General features: G+C 42.1%; 2 protein-coding genes across 3 annotated transcripts; one reads left to right on the forward strand and one right to left on the reverse strand.

Annotated features, from left to right (window-relative positions):
* The first annotated feature begins 875 nt into the window (after positions 1 to 875).
* On the forward strand, positions 876 to 10,748 carry LOC139770297 (uncharacterized). Its single transcript, XM_071702174.1, has 6 exons — positions 876 to 1,430; positions 2,625 to 2,774; positions 6,132 to 6,292; positions 7,274 to 7,376; positions 7,539 to 8,098; positions 9,232 to 10,748. The coding sequence occupies exons 1-6, from the start codon at positions 1,187 to 1,189 to the stop codon at positions 9,448 to 9,450; spliced, it is 1,437 nt and encodes a 478-aa protein (XP_071558275.1). The 5' UTR covers positions 876 to 1,186; the 3' UTR covers positions 9,451 to 10,748.
* LOC139770296 (potassium voltage-gated channel protein Shaw) lies at positions 9,799 to 26,075 on the reverse strand. Of its 2 annotated transcripts, XM_071702172.1 has the most exons (6): positions 25,105 to 26,075; positions 21,730 to 22,108; positions 20,508 to 20,702; positions 19,131 to 20,181; positions 17,900 to 17,991; positions 9,799 to 10,476 (listed from the first exon to the last, which is right to left on the reverse strand). In XM_071702172.1, the coding sequence occupies exons 2-5, from the start codon at positions 22,054 to 22,056 to the stop codon at positions 17,927 to 17,929; spliced, it is 1,638 nt and encodes a 545-aa protein (XP_071558273.1). In that variant the 5' UTR covers positions 22,057 to 22,108; positions 25,105 to 26,075; the 3' UTR covers positions 9,799 to 10,476; positions 17,900 to 17,926. The 2 variants fall into 2 exon arrangements, with proteins under 2 accessions (XP_071558273.1, XP_071558274.1); XM_071702173.1 differs by lacking the exon at positions 17,900 to 17,991 and having other exon boundaries at positions 25,105 to 26,068.
* Positions 26,076 to 27,411: the final 1,336 nt, after the last annotated feature.

Here is a 27,411-nt window from a genome sequence, read left to right on the forward strand (position 1 = left end):
TGTTTTTCGTTGTGATTTTAAATTTTTCAATACTTTGGTAATTAATTTTTAAATTCAATATTCATTAAAATCAAAAAGTATTATTGTAATTAATTAACGAAAATGAGATTATAATAAATAATACAAATTTTAATAAAATTGGATTACGTTTCATGCGATTTGTGTATTAAAAGATTTATAGAAAAGGATTTTATTGGCTGTTAAATATAATAGAATCAAGAAATTGTAAAAATTATTGTAAAAATATATACATATGTTTAATAAAATGATCACTTATTTATATAATTACAAGATACTTTTATCTTTATAGGAACAAATAATATCTCATTTATTGTCATTGAGATAAAATGATGAAAATTAAATTGGAAGATATATTCCTTTAATTTGATTTATAATAATAATAACAATAATCTTTATTGCAATACAAATGGTGAGGTACCAACATATTGTTGCCCCAACATATTGTTTATGGTATCATCATTTATATTTATTTCTATTCTCTTAGGTTTAATTTTATTATTACTCTTTTATTATTAAAGCTTCTTTTCTTCATCCTTTCTCGTGTATAAATTCATTATACTCAATTTAAGTCATTTTGAACTATTCCTATAGGGCGCCACTGCTGCTAAGTACTCAATATATTTAACTCAATTAATTTAACTAAACCAATGAAGTTATAATGTTAAAATTTTGTGTTACTGTTTTGTGTTAAAATAATAAATTTCGACACACATGGTAGTTAAAAATAAAATGTTATTCAACTCAAGGTACTAGTTTAAATTTCATCTTTTAATATTTAAGATGTAAAGAATTTATGAAAAATAAAGAGATATTTATAAAAAATTCTTATAAATGACTTATAAAAGATCCGAAATATTTGCATTGAAGCACGTTTATTGGTAGCCGTCGTGACACGTATATTTTCTGTCACGTCAATAAAAATTCGACCTACATACGAAAAAGGTATTGGAGCTCTCGTGCGGGGATATCGTGGCCGGTGGCAGGAGAGGCCCTGAGATGCGTGGGCCCGACACGTCCGCGTGGTCCCATTGACGGTCAGTCGGCTGAGTCGGCTACCTCGTTCTTCGGTGTCAGCGCGGATGTGTGCCCTTGCGACTTCGCGCGCGCTGACCATCGCTTTGGAATGCGTCTTCGCGAGTATCGGTGATCTCCGAAAGGCGCGATTATGCCATCACGCTACCATGGGATATTTATCTTGTGTATCGCCACGGTAGCTGGAGCATCGTTACCGCCGGTGGGGAGATGGTGCTCTGTTTCGCGCACGCTAAGTAGCGTTAGCGTGCTACTCACCTCGCCGGAGATCACGCACCAATGGTCGCTCTTAGGATTGAATCTCTGGTCGAATCGTGCGGCGGATAAGCCGCCGTCTAACGAGCTCCTCGAACGTGACGTGACTCGATTTTCCCGGGGTGAGTATACGTCGCGAGTGTAACATTGCGAATGACGTGAAGAAATTGAAAAAGGGAGGAACGCGTATATAGAGTCCTCGGTAACGAATTTTTTAATAATTCAAATGTGTGTACGCGACCCCACTGCCGCGATGGCGATCGCATACGTATTTCGAATATCGTAAACGACGTAAACTAACGCTGACACACCGACGTTTTGCCTTCCTCCCTTAAGCTGAGAAAAATTGAGGAAAATTTTGCCAAGAAAATTTCCACGTCCTTTGCATTCTTGGCTTGCCGTCGCGTTTGTTTCCTGATTTGAGAGCGACGTAAATGAAAGAATAAACGCGCTTCTCCTTGCAGCGCGTAGGCAGTTTTACGAATTTTGCAAAGGTACTTCTCCGAACGTGTTTTCCGCGTATTGAATGGTGCATATATAACGGATGATAAATTGTATAATACAATTGTCCAACAAATAACTGTGCAAATACTATTTATCAGTTCTTGACGGCATTTTTATTCTCGAAAATTACTTTTGTTCTTCGCCGGTCAAAGCACGTGCCGCGTGCCGTTTTTCGCTTCTAAATTTAATTGATTGCTCGCTGCGCGTCGATTTGAATTCATTCCCTAAGGAATTAAGTAAAAATTATTAAAACAGCAAAGTTCAATTTTTGTCGGAAACTTCTCCGAGAAGTCGAACGTAAATGTAAAACGTAATGTTGGCATTTAAATGAAATGAAAAGGGACGCTAGGCGGACTGCAAATAAATTCCTATTATTCTTAAATAACATTGATAAATTTGGCAATAAGAGCCAGGCGCGGTAATTAGTGCCCTATATAATTCATTATAATCTAGGATAATCAAATAAGACTAGCGTATTAAAATTAGTAAATTATAACTTGATTTACGTCTATCAGAATTTAACGCAGTCAATCAATTAAAACAGTGTTTAGTAGAACATCACTAACTTATATCATCGTCTCTCGCAAAAAAAAAGTAAAGGCGAACGTAGGCTCTTATTATTCTGCTAAAAGTTCATGTCACCGAATTTTCGCCGGATTACCTCGCGTAACCAATTTATCTATCATGCATTTATTTTACACTCTTGTAATTTGTTGCACGGCAAACGAAACGATCCGGAAAGTGACATGTGTCGGAGAACGGGCGAGGGAATTTTTCCCAGTTTACTTGACTCGTTCCGCGTTTATCCGCAGTGCTGAACTTCTTTCCCGTTCCGGTCGAGGAAGAGTGCCTGTCCGAGGACAAACGACGTCAGGGAATATGCATGAACACATATGAATGCCGCATTCAGCGCGGGCAATCTCACGGACCGTGCGCGCTCGGTTTCGGCGTGTGCTGCATATGTGAGTATACCCTGTCATACCGTACGTGAATATAACTTGTCACGCACGTCATCGTAAGGCGATATCGCGAGACCTACCCCTGGGGGTACCTACAGGAGCGCCAATGCATTCTGATCGCAAGGAGCGTGATCTCTTTTTGATGCCGCGTCCTATCTTAAATGTTCCTAATTCCCGATATAATCACGAAGATATTATATTATTTTTCTATATCTATTTGTTTTTTCACGCGCAGAAAAATCTTTGACTTCAAGTACGCGTCTATAAAACATTTTTTTTATATTTAATAAAAAATAACTAATTGATCGTATTTTTCTTCTTCGTATCGTTATCTCTCTCATGCTGCGACATTGCGTCGTTTAACGTCGTCCAAAAATAAAGCGGAAGATATATTTCTAGTTAGGGGTTGCGCGCGTTTATTTTTAACATTCTAAAAATGCATTTGTGCAAGTGCGTGATTTTATTGTCGCGTTACCGATTCGACGCCGAATCGATTAGCTTCGCGCTTTTCTGCGAAGTTTAACGGTATCGAGATAGCCGGGTGTAGCTCCGAGACGATCTTAAGCAGCACGCTCTCCTCGATAGCGTGAAAGGGAGCACTTGAAGAAGGAAAGGAAAAAAAAAGGAGGAAACGGTACGCTTACTCGAGAGCTCGCACGAGGAAGAACTTGAAGGCCAGGCTGTACAGTTATTTAATTGCCTTTCGACGCGCGATCACGAGCGTTGCACTGTCTCCTATACTTGTTTACGTCGCTTTTAAACAATTCGCAAATATTATCGAGCGTGACCGAGCATACCGTCCTCCAAAGGTCATTGCAAATATCGCGATGTATCGCTGCCATGTGTAATTTAACTGTGGGAGTCGTGTATCTTCTCTAAACGCGTTACATTATGAATTTTTATATTTTATGGACACACGCGTGTGGCCACGTATACGTACTTATCTCTCCAGCAATAAATTTCTCGGGAAACTTAAGCTAAATTTCACATTTCGCAAAATCTATTTGAAACCTGCCGAAAGGTGGACACCACACACACATCCGCGTGAATTTTCGACGTTGGACTTAATAACTTTGTAGTTGACCGCCGTATTAAATTCTCATTAAGGGAAGGCAACGGCTGGAAATTCGTTAAGTAATGTACCATTTATGTACATTAACGGCGATTATGACAGGATACTTTATGGCCGTATAGCGGAGAGTAAATTTAGCGCGGATCTGACTTATTTCTGAAGAATTTAATATTGGGTCACTTGAAAAAAAAAAAATTTCCTCGGATTATGGCTCTATTATGCGGCTAACAATGTTAATTTTCTTTGTGAGGAGATAAGATAATTTAAATGAAGCTAAAATACGCGGAAATTTTACAGCATCATTTTCAGGCACATCCCGATGGCGATTAAATTTTTATTACAACGAGCGTGTTCACCTTATTTTATGCCGCTACCTAAAATTTACGTCTCATGTAGCGCGGAAATGTTCTTATTTGCTAGCCCGCGACCGTTCCACCTTCTCCGTCTCTGTTTTATTAAGTCTCTCGGTCCAATATCGCTCCTTGTTGCTTTTTACTCGGTCCGCGTCCATTCGCTTTTTCCACCACGGTAACATGGCTATTGCACAGTCGAAAACAGGGCCATACCGTACGTACGGATTCTTGACCGATTTCCCGAATACCACTTCTCGCTGTCCGTGCACGCTCCTTCGGCGCATCTTGCAAGTCCGAGTTTTGCTGTCGGCGTATACATATATCGCCGGATGCATCATTCCCCGCAGCTTAATATCGCGAAATTTGATATCTGTTACGAAAGGAAGATGATGCATATGCGCTTTTACGGGCGGATTTACGAGAACTGTAACACGAACAAAATAAATTTCTAATGCTCTCATGGTCAAAGACATGGACGTGACCTTTAGATATATAAATAGCTCTCCGCAGTTTTACGGGATTAGAACGGCAATTATGTAATGAGCGGCGAATTACGACAGCATTAAAAAAAAATATATATATATATCCTGTCTAAGAAGTCTGTCGATCTACGTGATTTATTGGAGCGAACTTTGACCGCTTGTCCGCGTTCTCGTTTCATCATAAAATTTAACGTTTAATTTAAATGCCTAAAAGTTGCAACGCAAAAGTGGAAGAAAATCATCAATTGCAAGTTTGTGAAAGAATCTTAATTAGAATTAAGATCGCAGACTCTGAGATATTCCATACCGTGTTTACCCACACAAGTGAGATCCCGTATTGTATACAGGTGCGCGTACGTGTGTTTGTGCACGCATACGCAAATATATACGACACGTATATGGTAAACGTGTGTTCGCGAGCCCCTCGGATCAAAAGCTATCTACCTATCTCTCGCTCTTTGCGCGCTTTTCATTGAATCGCTGAATGCACATTGCCTGCAACGGCGACATCACACACAACCGCTCATACATTTTTTATATCGCTCACCAAGTTGTTTCCCCGCGCCGCGAAGGCAGGGAGGAAGTAAGATCTACATGCGAAGGCAACGGGCGCCTCTTCTGGCCGGCGCGGGCCCGTTGAATAGCGCGTCCTGAGATTCTAAAACGGTCACTGAATGCCTGAATGAGGACTCGTTATCGAAGCCGGAGGCTGTTCGTGAGAATATCGCACGGCCGGCGCCGCCCACGGTGGATACCTCGCAAAAGTGTTTAGAATGTCTGGCATTCGCATTTAATCCATCCGCGCGGACGTGATTTTCAAACAGGAAATTTCGGCGAAAACCTAACAGGCTATTCATAGTGCAATTAATAGCGACGATGTCATAATCCGCGTATACCCTTGCATTCGCGCTTTTCCTTACGTACATACATAGATCGAACTGTGTAAAAAATTAATGCATTTTAGAAAGACGTTGCAGAGCGTAAAGTTAATTTAGCGTATATAATAGGGAAAGGGGGATGCGAAGTATAAAAGTTTGAATATTCTTCAGGCCAACTCAGGTGTCTGATTTCCCACTTAACTTTAGAAGGCTAACAGAGCATATTAGCTCGAGCTTTAAATGTCTCAACGTCGGTAGCTTTAAACGCGAGATTCATTAATCGTGCATTCGTCCATTATGGATATAATCCTCTACGGATATCCATAATCCGTAACTGTCGTGAATGATATTTTAATGAGGTTAACGGTGAACGCGTTATTCCGCGTTCGATCTCGTTTGGGTCGGTATATAAATGTGGAAATTAAAAATCCTGCGGAATCGTGCGCGAGGCCTACATATCGATATCGTGTGTTCTTACAGCTATAATTAAATATTCCGAAGCGTACGAAACGCAAACGTCCCACGGTCGGCGCAAGTATTTCGTTAACTGTGTCAGCAATTAATATGGTTTACAGTCACGGCAAGCTGCGACAATGAAGTGCAAAATAATCTGACCTACGTGACCAGTCCTGGTTTTCCCAACATCATCGACCGGCCTATGAACTGCTCGGTGGTTGTACGGAAGATCGATACGGAGGTCAGCCAGTTGAGGATCGACTTCGTCCATTTCAACATTGTAAGTCTCAGGGATGTCTTATTATTATACATAGGGTGTTATCTACTGGGAGTAGATGGGAACGGGGGCTAGTTGCAACTGTCGATTCCCGAGTGCTGTTTAGTATATCTAATATTCCACGAGTTGTCAAGACAATGTCGATACTAATATGACGTGCGAATGAAGCGCTAGATCTTTTCTTCAAAAGACCCTGGCAACGTTATTTTCTGGATACTATTCAGGATACAAATCAGTATTACAAATTTGAGAAATAGTCGTTTCTCATATATATATATATAAATACGCTAGTGTTTAACACCAAATCAATTTTGTTACAAATAAATTTGTAAATGATAAAAGAGGGGGAAGGAAAGAATGATAAGAGAGGGAGAAGGGAAGAGGAAAGGAAAGAAAACGCGATCAAGTAATCAAGAAGAAAAATAGTATATTTTAGTATTTATATTATACAGGATCGATGCAAAATCGTAGTACAAGCGAGAACAAAGTGATTTCTCGTGCCAAAATAAGTCGAAATTGTAGAATAATTTTTTTTCGTACGAAGTTTTGTTTTCGAAATGAACGATTTTAAAAATCTATCAAGTACACGTGCGCTTGACTATGTCTCGACTAAGCAAGATCTCTATAGCAAGATCCGTTAGTCGAGACATAGTCAAGTGCACGTGTACTTGATATATTTTCAAAATCGTTTATTTCGAAAACGACACTACGAAACAATTTCGACTTATTTTGACACGAGAAATCACCTTGTTCTCGCTTGTATTACGATTTTGCACCCCGTATATATTTTTACATTTTTAACATAAATAAAACATACAAATATTTTGTAAATGATGAGAGAGGGGGGGGGGGAAACACACAATCGTAAATTTATTTGAATTAGCGATTAGTCTATGTCGCAGAAGTAATGAAAAGCAGATAAGAGAAACTGAAAAAGTTTTAAGGCCAGCCACGTAGGGTACGTAGAACTGAAAAATGTTTTAGGGTCAGCCAAATGCTGCGACCGGCGTGTGCGACGGAGATGTTATGGTAATTAACAATAACAGGACGTCTCTCGAACTGTGTGGATGGAACAGCGGGCAACACGGTGAGTACCGCTCGTACCAATTATTTCACGAGCTAATTGCAGTTAGTACCGCGAATCTGTAGTGTTAAAATATTCGATCTGTGGACGCGCGGGACACCTTGGGGCACGTGCACGTTTTCCGAGCAATTTAAATAGCACGGGCTGTGCTCTATATCTCGACAGTATACGTGGACGTGGGCGAAGGCAACGAACCAATCACTTTAAACTTCCGGCTGCCAAGCGAGCTGCAGCCACGAATGTGGGAGATGCGGGTGGTGCAGCTGGGTTTCGAGCAACGTGCGCCAGTCGGATGTCTCCAATACTTTCACTCGCCGAACGGCACGCTGAGGACATTCAATTACCTCCCGAACGGCAGATACCTCGCCGAACGCGATTACCTATTATGCGTTCGTCAGGAGAGGGACATGTGCGGTATCGCATATCAGCCCTGCACGCGAGACTCTTTTCGGATAGGTCCCAATAGGTCTCAAGATATGTCCAATACGACCAATAATGCGGTCCCCGCAATGATCGCTACGAATAGCGGAAACGCCTCCGCTGACAATCTAAACGTCGCTCCTGCAAACAGTTCCGACACCAGTTTGGACGTCCTTGAGGGATCGGGAGCGGGATCACCCGAACAGGAAATGGTTTTTACCTCCAACACGAATTCGATGCCTTTCATCGGGAGACGATGCAGGGATAGGATACTCATTCCTTGCGATTTTGAGGAATTTATTACAGTACGTCGTGTTTAAAATTAATTATTTCTTAACTATAATTACTGCACAGAAGACGTATCGGTAAAACTCCTGTTTAGGGGAGGTATCTTCAATGATCTTGTCCTTCACATATATTAGAAGTCACCTTCCTGAGTAACTTTCAAAAGTTTTAGCCGTTGCTCGTTGTCTATTAAAAAGTCATTAACAAAATAAATTTAATCAATATAACGTAATTTTATGACATTTAAAAAGGTATTTACATACATGCGTGAACCATACACCAATAAACCTTGTTATAAAAAATTTGTAAGTATATTCTTGGGCTTTGCCTTCCCCTCCCCGCCAAAAAATATACTTACAAATTTTTTATAACGAGGTTTATTATTGCACGGTTTGTGTGGAAAGTTTTAGGGTCATATTTATAGAAAGTTTTAGGGAGATATTTATAGAAATCCATTTGAAACCGTACAATGATAGACCTCGCTTCGCGTGGAAAGTTAAAAACCCATGTGGAATCATTTTAAGAAAGTTAAGAAATATTAAGAAATAACTTGATATTAAGAAATAATTCATAAGAGTCGCCGAAAAGGTAAGGTCACAGTAATATAGAGTGAGTTTAAGGTAAGGCCCGGGGCGGATCCACTCTCCTGCTCATACATGTACTATTTTCACATACGTATCAGTCATTTATGTCTTTCAGACTGAGAATAACTGTTTTAGTTTTCAAACTTTTTTCATTAATTACTTTTTTATAAATAACGAGCGGCTAAAAGTTTTTGGAGGTTACTCGGAAGGATGATCTTTATAAAATATATATGTGAAGGATAAGGTCAAAGGTTAAAGGTGCTTTCGGTTCCCTAAACAAGAGTTTTACTAAGTTGATCAAGAGTTTTACGGCATTAGTGCATCGATCGGACTTTTGTATTTTATTTTCCACGAAAGAATTCGTATATGATGACTAAATATAAATGTGACGCCTTGCATCTGTTGCAAAATTAATTATTCCTAAAAATGTTTAGACTAGATTTACGTGATAATTTGAAAACTGAAAGATTAAAAATTAGTATATTTAGTACCCTTTCACGGAAGACGGAACCGATATCCATGTTTAATATATAAAATATATTGCAGTGGCAAATAAATTTCTGTTTCAGCCAGGAAACAATATGGCAGGTATCTGCAATCTGGAGCGTTGCGGCAGTTCGCTGTGCAGCCAAAACGAACTCGATGCGGAGGGTAACTGCCGGGTCGAGATCTGGACTACCCCCTTTCGTATAAGGGTGGCGTTCGGTCCGAGTACTAATATGGATGGTACGCTGGAAGACAATGCCGGCATGTGTCTCACGTACCAGCAGTTAGCTTGTGTAGCCTGAGCGTTATAATTATATCCTTACTCTCCGCAAGACGCATAAAGCGCAAAGCAGAACGCGCAAAGCTAGACGACCTATTAATGTGGAGAAAACGTTACTGTCGAACGGAAGAAGGAATCGACTTGCATCTGTACTGTCTGCGGCAACTGTTTCTGTAGCATTGTTTCTGTGGCGACGTCGCTCTCGCAGCGCAAATATAGGAAAATATTTTCGAACAGAATAAAGGAGATTTTGCGGATTTCCCTCGTTCGGTTTAGACTGAGGGATGCGGGATTTACGGGATGGGAATTATGGGATTGGACCGGGGTGGAAGTATCGGTGCTGTAAAGTCAATTAATACGACAAAAAAAGTCAAAGAGTCAAATAGTTTTTATTTACAAATGAACTAGCTTAAATCGTAAACGCAGCGCACAACTCTCGATATAGTGATAGATATATTATATATATATATATATATATATGTATAATTCGCCTTTGTGTCCCGCTTTTTTTTCTCTTATTCGATTACCCGCCATGGTCATCGGCTACCATACGCAGTGTGTTAATCACGGGGCACCGGTCTCTCCGTCGAGGTTCCTCGAACACGAGATTAGCGGCAAACGCTTATCTATATATAATGTATGATGGTAGTTTTCACTGCGAAAGGCGCCGACGGCAATCACGGCAATCGTTAGCGTTAACGATAATGACGTTACAAGAATAAATTATAATGTCGTTAATACAATAATGTCGACGATGACAACATCACCTCGAATTGCTCTCCCTAGAAGAAAACGTGCGCTTCGTCATCTTGCCTCCAAAGAAGATCAAGATCGCGTTAGTCTTTCTTTTATACAAGCTATTTCGCATATATTTATACGTCGTGTATAATAATTATAATTCGTAATTCATAATGATAACGATAAGAAAACCTAGCGGTAATGTAATGGAGACAATTCGACGACAGTGATGGAACTGCAGCGGTTACTTCGATGTCGTCGTCGTCGGCGACGTCGCTGTCGTACAATTCGAGAAATCATACGTATCTACCTACGAAGTCAAAAGAGCTGTTAAGTAGCGTAAGAGAGGGCGGTGATCGCGACGAACGTGTATGCAAATATGTACGTGATTACGCGTGTCTCTGTGTACGGTCACTTGGTGCGGGGGGCACACACGTTTCTGTCCTAAATATTCTATCGATATAATTTCGGATGTCCGTGGGGCATTTAACCCACGAAGTGCTGAGGCCATATACTTGGAGTAAATTCACGCAGAAGTTAAGTTTAAATAAATAATACGCAACGCAAAGAAAAAAAAAAGAATTTATTCCTTCCTCGAACGAGACATATCGAGTATTCTCATTTGACGGCTGTCACGTCAAAATGCGTCACGTATGATAAATGATGTGTATTCGCTGAAAATATTCAACGTGATAATTTCGTTATGTACGGGAATCAAATGGATTTGTCTTCAAATCGATTAAGCACCCCACCGCATCCGATTGAGCTACGTGTTCCCGAAGAACTGTCGGACGTTCGTCGTTGTATTTACATCGTCGAGCGATACAACGGAGCACTGTACAATTCGTGATGCTTACGGTGTGCGCAGGTAACGCGAGACTCAAGTAAATGACAGTTGACAGTGCTATACACGAGTGGCGATATTGAATCCAGAGGTATTGCCTCGAATATCCGATAAAAGATTCGAGTTCTGCTCAAGCTGAGGCAAATCCGACGATTTCGGATGCTCGGTAATCTCCCCGATAAGTTTCCCCGAGCGTTTGAAAAACTTATTCACGTAATACGAAAGTTTCTCTTTCTCTTCTTCTCCTCGATACAAGAACTTTTTTTATTCTAATATTCGTGTAGCGAGAGAGTTATCGAACAATCCGAGAAGTTGTCGTATATCCGGAGTGTCCGTTCGGCTATTCGAAACTTCTACGGCTATTCAAATTTACTAATTACTCAACTGACATCCAACTCGCATCCAGAAACAATCTGGACGCGATTGAATTTGTACCCGCGCAACCTGCACATTCTGCTATTAATTAACCGAATTCTACGTATTAGAAAATCTGGTATTAGAAAATCTGGACTTCCACCCTTGATCCTGAAAGCGGACACAGCGGAACCCAACGGAAAACGCTTACGGAAAAGGCAACGAGAGCCCCGGAGTCGATCAGGATTGCCAGATTTTTCTTTTCGGATCGCGATCGATTTCCAAACATTTCGTGACAACGCGAGGCAAAAGCGTTTTCATTTCGAGTCAAATTGGCACAGAATTAATGGAAAGTAACAACACGTAAGTCAACACGGCGAGGATAAAGTTAACGCGTTTGTAATGAGCCAGCAAATGGATAATCAATTAATGGATAATTAATTTCGACTAGTCCGTGACGTTAGCGCGTCGCGTTATCATAAGCCCCTGCCCTGTGGGTCGAGGGCCTTAAAGCGGGACGCTCGATGTAAAAGTCGAGGATTGCGTGCGTCCGCGTCGGGAAGAATCAGGACGATATCGCGAGGGGGGAAAAGAAAGAGTCTGGCTATCCGGCACATCCCACGGTCAACGTAAAGCAAGGAAGGCGAAACGCGAATGGATATAAAACCGCAAGCGGCAAACGTACATTACTGTAAATTATGCTAACGTTACTGGCCGACGCGAAAAGAGTAGGTACCATAAGACGTCGCTACCAATGGTGCAGCACTAGAGCGACAATGTGTGCGGCTCGCACATACATACGGAGTCTGCACACACACACACACACACACACACACACACACACACACACACACACACACACACACACACACACACACACACACACACACACACACACACTCGCTTTCTCCCCTTAAAAACTTGTTGTGCGCGCGTGCTCATTGTACCCGCCGCCGATATGCATTTTCTTCTTTTTTTTCTCCTTCCCCCTTCCCCTCGCCATTTCTGGTCGTTTTGCTGGGTCATTTAAGATAGGAGAAACGAGACAGTGACTCCTAAATTGATCGATGACTCTACGCACGATTATCGTTTTTTTTAACGAAGAAGAGACGTCGTTCGTATCACTCTACATTCTGCTTCACTCGACTTCACCTTAACTCTCAGCCTTATTGTCCGTTCGGTAAGACGAAGTTCGCATTCGGTACTTCGGATCGAACGGCATTGCTTCCCTTTTTGAAATATGTTCCCGCAAAAATTCGGCGCAAACTGCTCTGCATCGGACAATTTACAGAAAAAACATCACGTCGGACTTATTGGTTCGAGACCGTTCGTCACGGAGAAGGGCCGAAAGTGTCGGCTGAACGTTATACGGTACGGCTCAGAACAGCGTTTTCGCGGGTCTACGGGGTGTACGCGCGCGTTGAATTCAAGCGGTTCCCGTTTCTCCAGGTTGCGCCGCGGAGGAAAGAAAGGACGTTCTCCGGCATCGGCATCGATCTAAACGTAAGAGGCTCCGCGCGCGCCTCCGCTATCCCGCTCTCTTATTTCGAGTCAACAGCATTTGAATATTGCAACATGCATGCGAGCATTCCGTGAAATATAACGTATATGTGTGCGTGGACGTACTCATATCGCCGATACGGGATATAGTCTAGTCAGGGTCGAATTATGGCTGGCTTCCACTTACAGGGCTGCATAACCGGCGGGTCTGTACCCGCGCGGTGCTGTGTGTCACAGGAAATTGTAGGCGTACGTGTTATTTCCATTTAAATAATATGCAAACACCCATTTGCACCTGTCTCAATTTACACGTGGATCGTCCTATTGCTCCCCGTTTCAAAGGTGATTTTGAGAGACGCACGTTTTTTGGTGTAATTCCGTCCTGTCGCTTTTACGTATATGGGATAGGTGGGCGCAAAGTGACCGAATAAAAGCTACCGAATACATTCTACACTCTCTATGCATTAAAATTTAGATATTTTCAAAATTATCTCTAAGTTGGTTTCTACGATTTATCTAATTTTCTTTTATAAATACAAGTATATATGTTTTGGATATAGCTTTTAAATTATATAATATATATAGAGAGAAAGAGAAGAGTTAGAAAATGCGCGTTAAAAAATCTGATTCGGATTCACTAATATCACAAAAATCGCCGCTAATACAATGCAATATGATCCGACAATATATTTCGACTTGTTCATTGTCGAGGGTTGCGCAGGTATTAATTTTCCTGTACATCTCTTTCTCAGAGTTGTTTCAACATAACAACTGCGTGGACAGCACGACCACAGCATAGACCGTGTACAGTCCCTAATGACAAAGTGGTAAAGACGATAACACAGTCGATGCATAGTCGATGCAACCCTGGGTATGAAAGTCTTCCAGTCTTTAAGGCACAAAGAATCGGGGCAATTGTGAGCAGCGAGCAAACTCAAGCCGATAGCACCGCACATAAATGAGGGCAAATGCAGAAAACGGTTTTCCACCGACAAATTATTCATACACCTTATTAGGCATAACCGACGGGGGTGATGTACGCGTATTCGATTTCGTGAAAAGTGTAACGCGCGAATATCTCCGGTTTGGGATGTTGGAAACTTTTTTTGGATTTTTATGTTTCATGCGAAAAATGAAAGTTTACTCGTGATGTGTTTGTATGCGTTTCTTTTATAACAAACAGTTGAATTAACCAAAAAAAGATTTAAATATCAGAAGATCAGGTATCAGACATGATTGAACTGCTAAGAAGAAGAAGAAGAAGAAGAAGAAGAAGAAGAAATTATTATTTATTTACGTAAATAATATAATTTTTCGTAATAGCGATTATTTATAAAAAACATAGAAATATAAATTATCAAACTGTGTACATAAAATAATTTAGAAAAACATGAAATTTTACTGGTTCATTAAATTTAAAATTATAGCTTTTACAGCTTTTACAACTTTTACAAATTTATATTCATATTCATATTCATATTCATATTCAAGATATTAAACCTTAATTATTCTGGCATGTTTAAAATTAAAATACTGAGAAGGCTATACGCTTCATAAAGTAACGTTTTCTAAATATTATTATTTAACCATAGTCACATCTGTGCAAAGAAAACAAAATTTTCTATTTGCGTGGAAATGTAAAAAGGGCTTGAAAATTCTCATAGTTTAATTAAATGTCTGTATCAACTTGATCTCCGCGGAGCCATTTAAATGTTAATTTGCTGCCAAGTTTTCACATTAGCCTAATTTGCATGCTGAATTTATTATTCGTTCAATTTCCATATCTATCAGTAATAACCGCTTTTAATAATATGAATAATTTTTATCATCCGTCTAAATATGCTTTTTTTCTTGTAACATACGCTGTATACATAGTTTTTTCTGCGAATGCAATCACATCATTTTGCGCGACGGGACATCCATTTCGTCGTTATTTGATTAATTTCTTCCTTCAACGACACGTCAATCGTCTCTCTTTCTGATGGCTACCATAAACAGATTTAATGTGTAGCTTAAGAAACTTAAAAGTTACATGCAAATGTATACATCGGGCAGTAATTTATTTATTGTAAAATGGCACGCGTAGAAAATCGCGCGTGCATTTCTTAATTAAAAAATGATCTTATCAACTAATGTCATCACTGCATTTTAAGCAGATGAATATTAAAGAACAAGATTTGCGAAGCCAAAAGGATAAGGAAAATGTTTGATAACCGCCGTACAAAACTTAATTACAGAAGTAAATATATACGTACGCATTTTAGTGTATAGAAACAGCGTTACGATTGTGCGCAATAAAATATCAGGATTGTAACATATGTCAATAATACAGCTATTTATTCTATGCGGATAGACTACTGCATTATCCAATATTACTCGAGTAAATCAAAATACTTGGGGTTTAATCAAATTTGCAATGCACACAGGGTAATATTAACTTAGCTAAAATTCCTTAAAAGATTCTTTCTTTAATTTACAGTCTCATTAACATGTTAATATTGATTATGACTTATTTTGGTGTTATGTCGAAATGTGCACGAATCAAGTGAAATAAAAAACACAATAACCCGTTTAGATATGGTCGTTATTAAATTTATAAGATGTAATCAACCAATCGCAATTTTGGTCCAAGAGAGAACGGCTGTCCCATGTATCGAGTCACCCGAAAAAAAAAAGAAAAAAAAAGACTAAAACGCCTAATTACGATTAATTTTGTCGAAGAAGCGACGATTGTCTATAGAGCGTCCGCCGACTGTTCGCGAGATCCGTACACTCGATCGCACATGTGCCTATATGATATGCTTTTGTCGTCCCTTCCTGCACTTCCTTCTACCCCCTGTTCCCAGGCACAACAGATATATGTATAACGCGGAAAGAGGATGCTCTTCCCTTCGCTGCTATCGGAGGAGGCTGCATTATTATAACTCCGCGCACGAGGGACAAGAACAGAGGGAGCTGTTCTTTCCTACTGATATTACAAACGATATCTCGAATACTGCGGGGGGGGAGGGGAGGGAGGGAGGGAGGGAGGGAGGGAGGGAGGAGCTCATGGATTGGTCCCGGCGATATCCACGGTGCGCAAAAGTGATATAGGTCCGCACCCTCACCGCATTTACCACTAAAAGTGGCAGTCCGATTCGCAAATCGAGATTCTCAAATGTCAATAACGAGGTCCATCGTGTCCACATTTTCACCACTCATTTAGCGCCGCATTACGGTATACGCCGAACAGTGGCTGCGTGATTCCGAATTTTGTCTGATATAAAGTCCGTGTACAGTGTCAAAAATTAATCGACAGGTGATGAGGGAACCAGACAGCCACATTTATCGCTAAATATGCGGTGAGAACGCGTATCGTAGGATCGTATAGGGGGCAAAAACACATCCGACGGCTAAACGTGCAGTGAACAAACAAGTCATTTGTACAGTTCACGGGGGTGAAAATCTATAATGGAGGTGTACCAAAAAGATACGGTGCATCTATCGGTTATCTCTTTCGCTATATAAAACGAGCTGCAATGCAGGGATGCAATTTCCACTGTCGCTTATTCGATTTACCGTTTACACGAGTTTCCACAAGAATGGCACTAACGATAGAAATAATGTAGGCGCGCGATATAGACGATCGCTGGAAGATAGGACGAGGTTCTTCCACAATGAGTAATCGATTTTTTTCCTCCCTAATCGAGGTAATGTGTATAGACCGGATGATGATATCGACAATGGAAACGTATATAGCTTCAAAGGTAATAAAGTTTACGTCCCCGTTTCTACTGTGCGCAGCGTATCCTTTGCCACAATGTACCTTAGATCACCAACTATCTTAAATTTAGAAGCAATGGGTGATGCGATGTTTATGTGAGTCACAAACACGGTGGTCTGGTGGACGGTATAAGACATTCGGCTGCACTCTTGTGGGATATTTTCGTTTTACACTTGCTTATTAATCGCCGTACTCGGAACGAGACGAAATTAAAGACAAAATTTGCGAAAAATGAAGAAGAAAAAGCGGATAGAAATATTAATATTGAAGACATTATTGCGTCTCTATATAAAAAAATCCGCCTAAATCATACTCGTAATAATATTTAGCTGAAATTACTTAAGCGCGATATCGTTCAGCTAAGAAACACAGCTAAGAAAAGAGATCACGGTAATTTTTGTAGCAAATATTTAAGAAGAAAGCGCGAATGGTACGATAAATTATAAAAACATACAATTTCTCTAGCGGAAATTATAAATCTTAGTGTTCACTATATCAAAGCACGAAGGAAAAAACAATCTAGAATTTGTCGAGAAGATTCTTCGATCATGAACGATATAGTGTCAATACATCGATTCATTTATTTGCTATCGATGAAATGTATTATCTCTTTTATGAATATTAAAAAATACAAATTATGAAGCGAAGGAAGGAGGAAAGTTTCTCTACTTGCTACACAAGTTCTCCTTGACTTTCTACACAATTTGCTTATTTATATCAATAGATGGCTCGTGGTATAACCGCCGAGAGATTCTTTCGCATTCACCTCTTCGTCCCGACGGTATATGTATAATATTCGGAATATAGAATTAAGATATTGAAACGGAGGGTACAACCGTCGAGCGGGGCATTCCGGCGGACGGGCGAAATTCTTTCTCTCGGGAGGGGCAGAGCTCGAGAGTTTTATCTTCCGTTTCTCCTATTAATTCTACATTTCAGATAAATAATAGATATACCCTTTGCGGTCGTGTATCCGGTGATAGCCGCCGCAAGAATTTTTTACCGGTTCCGGTTACATACGTCACAGGGAGTCTCAGCCGCCACGCTTCGCCGGCAGTGTTTATTTTTGCCTAGCCGTTGAAAATGGGCAACGGAAGCCGTGATGCTTCGATGAAGCGAGGTGTCATTTTTTACATATTTCTTTTCCCTTGCCAAAGCATGCCTAAACGGAAATTTACGGGATTTTACAGGACAATCTTTGATTATAGGTGTGTGTACACGCCGCGTCATTCGCTTCCAAAATAATTCCGACCAGTTGTGAGAGATACCCACGTCTGAGCACGCTACGACCGCAAATGGTTAATCCAAACCTCCGGCTCTCTTGGTCCCGTTGGTTCGTAGGTTACAATTCCTCCGGTCTTCCTCTGCAACCCACCATACGAGAAAAAAAAAGAAAAAGAGACACTAGAGATTGGCCGGTTCGGTCGACGCTTAAGAGTCACGAAATCGCGAAATCGCGAACTCGGCTAATTCTGTCGAGTTTGTCGTTTTTTCTCGATCTTCTGACGCGCGTCGCGACTCAAAACGGCCCCGTATCATTTATGCCAATAATTTGTTTTTCGTTGCACGCCGTGTAATATTTCAAAAATATTGAAATCTCCCTCTTACGTTAAATGACATTATCGTAAGCATTACTATTGTGCGTTTGTAATACCTCGTTATCATTTTGATTTCTGGTTGTACGCGATTTTCACGTAAAATGGAAATTAAGTGGAGCACATTAAACTGAGTAAACTGATATTTAGTCATATAGTGCCTGAGTCTCGCGCTTTGTTTTATACCTGTTCGTATATGTATGTTGTTAATTATATGCTAAACGCGTATGCAAGTACGACTGTATGCACGTTCTACTGCAACGTTTCATTTCATGTCTCGTGCACGGCATAAGTATTAAACACGCAAAATTTAAACTTGTCAGAATATATACAAGATTATTTAGATATAGATGGAAAACGAATTTGCACAAATAGCATTTCATAAATTGTAACTTTCTATGATCTGCCGTTTGTCTTCATTCAGCCCGCGTAACGACGTTGCAAACGTGCAATCCGTACGCGAATAACGATTGATACAAATTTTAAAACAATCAGTAAGATCAACTTTGCCTTAAGCTTTCAGATAAGTTATCTAAGAGTCCAAGTAAAGTTCATCGCGTGATTAAGTCTTTCGTGAATAAGGGTAAGGTATGAAACTCAGTGGAAATGAATACGATAATCTATAAACGAGCGTGTTCCGAATTCAGTTATTTATCGAATTAATTTTTCACAGTTAAACTTGTTAAATTGGTCAGAATTATAAGTGGCCTGTACGTAAAAGAGAATTCTCAAGCTAGAGTTTAAAGAGTTAAATTGTGTGCCAATAACAAACTATAGGTATTCTAATCTTTCTCTGATGTGTACCCCATGTACCTTCCCATTGTGTACCAGGTAGACTAATGAGTTAAGTAAAAGTCGAGCTCACGAATCGTGCAAAACACCTCAATGACTGAACGCCTTCGAGTTACCTGTTTTCGTGGCGAATGGATCCTTCGGATGATTCGTCTTAATGGCGTTCATTCTTCGGTTCTGCGGTCCTTGGCCGCCGCCAGTGCATCCGACGCCGGGTGTTTGGCCTATGCCGAGGCCGTGGGGTCCAGTGGTGATCGCGCCCCCGCTGGACTGCATGTGCGACATTTGCTGGCCGCAGCCTGGGGGCCCGACGGTCCCGGGCCCGCCGGGCACGCCGGGCGGCGCGCCGGGTGCCCTCACTGCGCGTAGCTGTTCGACCGGCAATACACGGCGTCTCTTCTTCGGTAGCTTGGCTCGCGCCTGCGTGTGACTGTAATACATCGCAAAGTTGCTAACGATCACGGGCACCGGCAGGGCGATCGTGAGGACACCGGCCAGCGCGCAGAGCGCGCCGACGAACATCCCGATATAAGTTTTCGGCACCATGTCCCCATAACCGACGGTCGTCATCGTCACCAGGGCCCACCACAAACCAAGGGGTATACTCTTGAAGTCGTTCTTCGGGTTGTACTGGGTGCGCTCCGCGTAGTACACGAGGCTGGCGAAGATGACAATGCCGAGGACGAGGAAGAACACCAGCAACGTGAGCTCCTTCGCCGAGGCGCGAAAGGTCTGTATCAGGATCTTCAGGCCCGAGGAATGACGTGTCAGCTTGAACAGTCTCATTATGCGTATGATGCTCAAGAACTCGAGGATGTCGGCGTTCTCCAGGTGGGCCGCGAACCGCTGTAACGCCAGGTCGACGTAGAAACTCAGGGTCGCGACCATGTCGATCAGGTTCACCGAGCTCTTGATGAAGTCGCAACGGTTCGGGCTCGCGGTGATACGTATCAAGAACTCAAAAGTGAACCAGGCGTTACAGATACATTCGATGTAAAAGAAGACATCGTGGGCATTAGTGCGAATCTTGTCCACCGACCAATTCGACGTGTTGTCCATCTTTAGCGAACGATTCACGATCATCGGCACTCGCATATCCGGATGGGTTTTTAAGCAGAACGAAAGTATCGAAACGCAGATGAAGAAAACGGAGACTATACTGATTACCTGAAAAATCCAGAGATACGAACGACTCGTAAGTGTTATACAAAAGACTTTTTATGGCGACAAAGTAACAAATATTATGTACTAGTAAAGTAAAATATTGGTTGATGTTCATAATTGCAAAAAACTTTTTATGACATACATAAATATATATATGATATAGATGTGTACATTATTTAAAATTTATCGAAAATGAAAATAAATAGAAAAAAAATATTTTTTTGTACTTTCAAGAAGTGTTTAATGATTTTTCGCACAAATTAATATTTCAATTAGTATCATAATTATTTGCTTAATGGTGGCATACGTCAAACTCAAATCGTATATACCTTAGCTGCGACGGAGGAGTAGGGTTCATCGAAAAGTGACCACATCTGAGGCTTGAGCTTCTGCCACCACGTGAGGGTTCCCTCGTAGTATGCCTCCTCGAAACCAAATTTCCTGGCCAGTTCCTCCTCGGTGGGCTTCTCGGTGTCGAGGTCCAACCTGTCGAGGACCGTCAGCGTTTCCTGCGTATCCCGGTGCTGCAAGGGCGTCGGGGCGAAGAGGGTGGGAAGAGAGACAGATGCAACAACGATTGTTATTCGTACCTGCGAAACTCTTTCTCGAGTGTGCTTTCTTTTGTGCTTTGCCTTGGGACAGATAAAGCGCGCGTGAAAAGCATACGCGAGCCGTTGTGTGCCGCTTCGCGTGAGCGATAAAGAAATCTGCTCGGCTTTGATCAGCCTTACCAGCGGATTCGTCCGACGTACGTACGTTGAATGTACGTTTACTCGAGACTTGAGACTATCCCACATCGCTCTATCCAAACTAGTTTTCAGATTCTATTTGCTAACAGTATACCCTTTTAAACCACTATTAGATTATGCATTTCCTCATTTTTTATCAATCTTTAAAAATTAAGTGATAAATGAAGAGAAGATATATAGAAGAAGATGGGTTCTTTCACTAATACTTAATATTTATTTTTTGTTACGTTTCTTTATTATTGAACGATTTTTTTCTATTATTTTAGGGATATTATTGAATAAATGATCTTATAGTATGGTCTTCTAATGGAATTAATTTAAATAAAATATATCATGTAAAATCACACACTTTTTACTAATTGTAAGTAGATTCTAGAAATAAAATTAGAATTAACTGCCATTTTTTAAATAGAAAGCAGTAATATTTAAAGGCACTTTGGTGAAAAGATGTTAATATTGTGCAAATTTGTGAGCTAATAAAAGATATACAGTATACTTTCTGACAATATGATAAATCACCGACAAATTTTCCCAGCATATTTGGAAATTATTCCAAACCAAAGAGATTACATACATCACAAATCTATTTCCGTTCGTCATTTTGATCTATTAAACACGCTGGGAAGATTTACCGGTTATTTCCATCCTGCATACTTTAATCTTTGTATCTGTATATAACGTACTGTACGTCACACACATTACACATAAATTTACGCGTCTCCGTTTTCGCTGATTTTGCGTGCAGCCACGCTTAGGCGTGATTAGGCACGTGCACGAGTCAGACAGATTATTCACGATATACCTGCGTGTAGGTCATCCAGCAGCAGGGCTCGACCTGATTCGAGTCGAGCCCCCAGAAATCGAGCTCTTCCTCGAAAAGCGGGCCGCATACATCCGTGGGGTAGTGCAGCTTCCCGGTGCGATAGTAGTTGAGTACCTGGGCGAAGACACCCGGGTGTCTGTCGAAGAAGTACTCATTGAGGATCGGGTCGTAGTTGGCGAGGGCCTCGGTCAGCCTCGAGAGCCTCGTCGCCGGGATCTTCTTCAGGGTCGCCTTGTACGTCTCGTGCCGGATTCCGCCCACGTTCAGGACCACGCGGTTCTCCGCGTCCATGTTTATCAAGTTCATTTTGATCACGGCTCTGCTACCGCCGGCCCCGACTTAAAGAAACCCATGCGATCTGCGAACAATTAGCGCTTTCGTCGCGTGATCTAAAATTGGATGGAAAACTGCCGTTTCCCCATCGCGAAGACCTTATCGATTTTATCCGATTAACCTTTCTAAAGCTCAATCAAGGTTGATGCAATTTACACCCTTGTAAACTGAAAATTAACTTATTTAAAGGGAAATTAACTTTGAACCAATCGATCTTAATTTAAATCTTGTTTGGAGCATGTAACATAATTTATAGAATAAAACGCGTACGCTCAAAAGAGTTTTATTTATTGAACGCGGACGATTCGCGTTTCCGCCACGTTGAATCGCGAATAGCTAATCAACATTTTGTTGGGATTTACGCAATGATATCCGACTGCGCAGTTCAATTCAGATTCGAGATGTAAAGTGTGCAGTTTATCTTATTCCGTCGCGTTAAAATCACGTCCGTTCACATGTGCGGATAGTGCCTAAAAGGATCAAGCGAAGCATTCTACGCGTAATGATTTTATCGTAATATATCACCCCGGTTTTACCGATCGGTTGCTTTGACATCCCCGTAATCTCATTTGGATTACACGGCGTAGTCGGCGGAAAGTGTCACAATGTCATTGCTGCTTCAAATCCTGCGTTTCAAAGACCGACGTCGGCCGCGCAAATCGGAATACGAAAGCCGCTCCATTTAACATTGCTGTCACGATAATCGTGACACATTTTGCATTTAATCAAAAGTCCCTTGTACATCAGTATCATATCATTTAGAAATATGCTCCACAAATACTAGCGTTAGAATTGCTCCGGCTCTTTAAATCCTCCCGTATCTCTGGGAGGACTGTATTCATCCAACTTTTTCATCTCGCGTTCACGATGCAGCGAACAGGAAATGCAACGGTGAGAAAAATAATTTCTGCCAGGAATATGGCACATCAAAGCTGTCGTTATGGAACGCAAAAATTGCGCAGTTGCGATTAAAGTACACGAGATATATCAAAATATATGTAATCCCGAAGAATTAAACAGAATTTAAAAAATTTCAAGTTACAAATTGTTAAAACACTTGTCGTATTTCACGTAGTAGTCTCACTCATGTGAACGCGTTCGCGTTCGTCAGGTTTCCGGACTGATTATTTTTTGTTAAGTTAATGCAAGCGTCGCGGGCAGGACATATTTAAATAACCTTCCCTTGACACAAATACATTTGCATCTACCAATTATGCGCCTGATACATCGATAAACTCGCTGAACGTGTTGTAATATAAAAGGATAATATTTCAGTTCTAGCAAAAAATAATATTTACTTTTAAATCCAATTTAAAAGGACAAACATTTTTACATCATTCTTTAGCGCGTAATTAAAGAAAAACAACGCGTCAATTAACACCAGAGAACAAACAAAAAGCTTTAGATTCTATAATGATAAACGTCCACAAATTATAATTTTAAGCTATAAAGGGAACATAATTATTATTCACGTAGAAGAGGAAATTATTAAAATTAGATCCATCCGCTTTTCGATTTAAAAGCAGCGTACATTTTCACGTACATTTAGATTCCGCGGTCACCCAAAATAGCCAAGTTTGAAAAAACGTTCCATCGAGGTGATCCGTACTCTGAAACGTTTGCCCGTGTAATCTTTTATACACCGCGTAAAAAGCGGAACTGTATAAAGAAAGCACCGCGTGAAATCAAAGGGACAGGTGTATCGGTTTTTCAATCCCGCTGTCGCTTTGTATGCCGACTGTGCAAAGTTGGAACAGTTATAAAGGCTAACAATGTGGCTCGCTCTGTCCCTGACGAGTCCGTGCTGTCCGATTATCAAATCACGCGCTCGGAGATGCGTCACGTCGACCACCTGCCAGACACAAAGATACACATCGGACCATTCAGACCCTGCCGTGCCGCTATCAGGCCGATGCGGATCTCGTCGTCGTCGTCGAGCGAGGTCGACGTGCCTGAGTCCCTCGAATTAGCGCGCATGGACGCGATTCTAAATCAACCCCGATCGCGCCAGCCGGCAACGGCAACGGCAGCGGCAGCGGCAGCGGTAACGGCAGCGACGGCGGTGGGGACGCGGCGGCGGGAAACGTCTAACAACGGCGAAATCCGATCGAATCTCCGAGGTCGGGGCGCATTCCCGTGACGTCATCCGCACGTATTTTCGCACGTGCACGAGCGGAGAGCCGCGGCGTTTCGGACGATCGACCGGCGAGGCGAGCTCGAGGGCGCGTTTCCGTTCTTACGGGCGGGCGAGCCTAACGGGGCTCGCTTTGTCCATGGCCCGAGGTACAAATTAGCGTCGTCGGGAAACGACGGTGACGGTGGCGGTGGCGGCGTCAGGCGGCGTCGGCCGGCCCCTTGTCGCCGCGAGAATCGATAGTCTGCGTGCACGAAAGGCCGATATTGCGCCCCGTATGCTCGTCGACATTACCACCCGCGGCTCTCCGCCGCTCCACGTTTCGGCTTTCGCTTCCGCGGATATTCCGACGCGCACGGAGCGAGAATACGAGGGGGTGGGATCCCGCGAGCACCGTTCGCCGCACTCGGCGAAAATGCCGAACTCGCGGTCGAGCCGGTTGGCGAGGGGGCACCGATCGGAAGGAAGACACGGGCGATTCGAGAAATCAATGAGAACCTGAACGAATACTAAAAATTGTGGAGTAGGTCAGGCGAATCGACTGGTTCAACGAGCGCCCGGTAGTGACGTGAACGATCGAGCGCCGAACGGGCGAACGGGTTTGCAATCCGCAGCAGGATCCGCAAACGGATACGCGTTATCGGTCCGAACGAGATAATTCACAAAGACTCTAAGCCCCCGAGGGTTTAAACGCATTCACGTTCCGAGCACTCGTGGGGTTGGCGCGTGTTCGCGCTTCCCTCCCTCTCCACAGTATCCCGAAGGGATACCCTCGTGAGCGACACGTTTCCACTCGAACACGCAAGCATTTTGTCCTGCACCCTCGTCACGATGTCGACGAAATCTCCCTGAAACGTGTCTATTCTTTGGAACTGACAAATACCCACCCTCGGTCGCGCTCTCTTCATGTCTCGGAGATCTTCCGCGACATCTCGACGGCACCGCTCCGATTCCCCGCGTTCTCCATGTCGCCGAGCCGCGACGATGGCGATGGCGCTCCGCGAAGGTATAACCGAGTTAACGGGCGGTCTCGCACAATAGGCACTATGTTGTCCCGCGTGCTATACGTCCTGCGTTCGCACGAGCACGAGTCCCCTGCGTTCGACTCCTCTCTCTCGTTCTCTCTCTCTCTCTCTCTCTCTGTCTCTCCCTCTGTCTCTCCCTCCCTCCCTCTCCTTCTCACCCCTTTCTCTCGCTCTTTCTCTTTCTGTCTCCAGCGAAAGGTCAGGTCAGGCAGGGAACGCGCCGCGAAGGCAGAGGGCGTTTTCCCCGTCGTCGTGCTCGCGAATGGATCATCGGCGGTACGGTCGGGCCTTCATCGCGATGCCACCCGACACCGTCATAGACGGCTCGTCATCGTCACCGGCTCGCGTCGTCCCCTGTGACTGACCGACAGGCGGATGTGGACGAGAGGCGTCCGTGGTCAGCTCGGCTGCGGCTCGTCGCGCGTACGGAACTGAGTTCGCGAACGAAAGCGGACGTCGTCTCTGCCGACGAAGAACGGCAGCGTCGTCGTCGCCGAGGTGGGGGTTGGCGTCGCGACGGCGACGGCGTGCGGAGGTTGAGCGCGCGCATCCGGCTTCGGTGCGCGGTTACGTCGCGCGACGAGACCGTGTGTCCAAGTGGTCCACGGCCCTCGAGTTGGACCGAGTTGGTGACCGAGGCGATGACTTAAAGTTACCTCCGGAGTTACCAGGCCGGTCGCCCCCTCGAGTCTCGCGTTCGACGGACGCGTTTCCCCGACTCCGCAGTCATCTCGGCCATCGAAGGCAGAAAGATATATTCGAATGCTATTTATGGCCTATTGTTGTTATCTGATAATAATGTACTTCATATGCAATTGCAGTGAGTCAATTGGTGTGGAAATGTAAATATGTCACGTTTACATAATAAACGGAATATAAACATTTTTTGTTTTGCATAGTATTTTATGAAAAACTCGTGATATTTCTTTTGCGTGGGCATGAGCTCGGGCTCACGGTTGACCTTTTTGGATATGGTGCTGTTATCACTTTGAATATTGCAGCCTCCCTTTTTATTACATATTTGATTATGCAAAAAGGTGTTTTATTTGAAACATATGTGTTTGATAAATCAAAATTAGATAATAAAACTTGCTGACTGATTAATACTACAGAATTTAAGAGAAGTAGCAGTACATGATATACATAATAATTAATATATAATATTATATATTTTACTTGACTAATTTTGTTTCTTTAATGAAAAATAATGATATTTCGGTGACGTGTTTTCTTGAAAACAAAGCTTCGTACAAAATGAAGGGTTGTTCTACAACTTCAATCTATTCTTGCACGATGAATTGTCATATTTTTATGTAAAATATCTCTTTAGCAGCGATATAACTGTCAATATTTAATTAATATCTGTAAATCTGAATAAAAGATTGGATATCTAATAGATATTTCATGAAATATTCACTAAGCATACATGCGGTGTAGACGTAAGTCTCCCATATGTAAAATTAAGAAAAAAGTCGATATTATTGGATTGCAGATACCGTAAGGTTTGCCCGTGTGAAATTCATGATTATCCTCTTACCTTCCTCTTATATGATTTAATATGTGTATCGATTTCTATCTGAAATTAACCGTCTCTTTCCCAAGGCCGCATGCACGATTGAAATCATGCGATTCGAAATTCTCGCTTTATTTAATTTGGTACGAGACTTAAGTCGATTACGTGGGTATTTCTCTTTTTAGGTCACGCGATCATCTTTTTTTCCACTGCCCCTTCGATTTAGCTTTCTATGAGATTGCGATTTTTCGCTGCGAGACGATCAAAACCCGTGGGAAAGATCGGAATTACCCTTGTCGTTCTGCGCTTTTTATAGCTCATAAAATGTCTGTCTTCCTCCCATTCTTCGTTTCTCTTTTTCCATCTATTCCCTCTTTTCTTTTTCCCCCCTTTCTATACACTGCATATCGCGCGATATAAATGTGTAAAAGGAGGGCTACCAGCTTTCGGTGGTACGAACATATTGACCGATTTCTCGGATTCTTTTCAATTTAAGATAAAAATGATCGCGTATCGATCACGTTTTTCATTAACTTGGGAACATGATGTTCGTTTTTTATCCTTCTGCACAATCTGTTCTGGAATAACGGAAATTTGACAAATCTCTTCATTTACCTTCCTAACTTTGTCCCCACATCATTGTCTCGTAAATCAGA

This window comes from Temnothorax nylanderi, unplaced genomic scaffold (genome assembly GCF_030848795.1).
Source record: "Temnothorax nylanderi isolate EJ_2023f unplaced genomic scaffold, tnyl_v1.0 TNYL_tig0028_pilon, whole genome shotgun sequence".
Taxonomy (NCBI): Eukaryota; Metazoa; Arthropoda; class Insecta; order Hymenoptera; family Formicidae; genus Temnothorax; species Temnothorax nylanderi.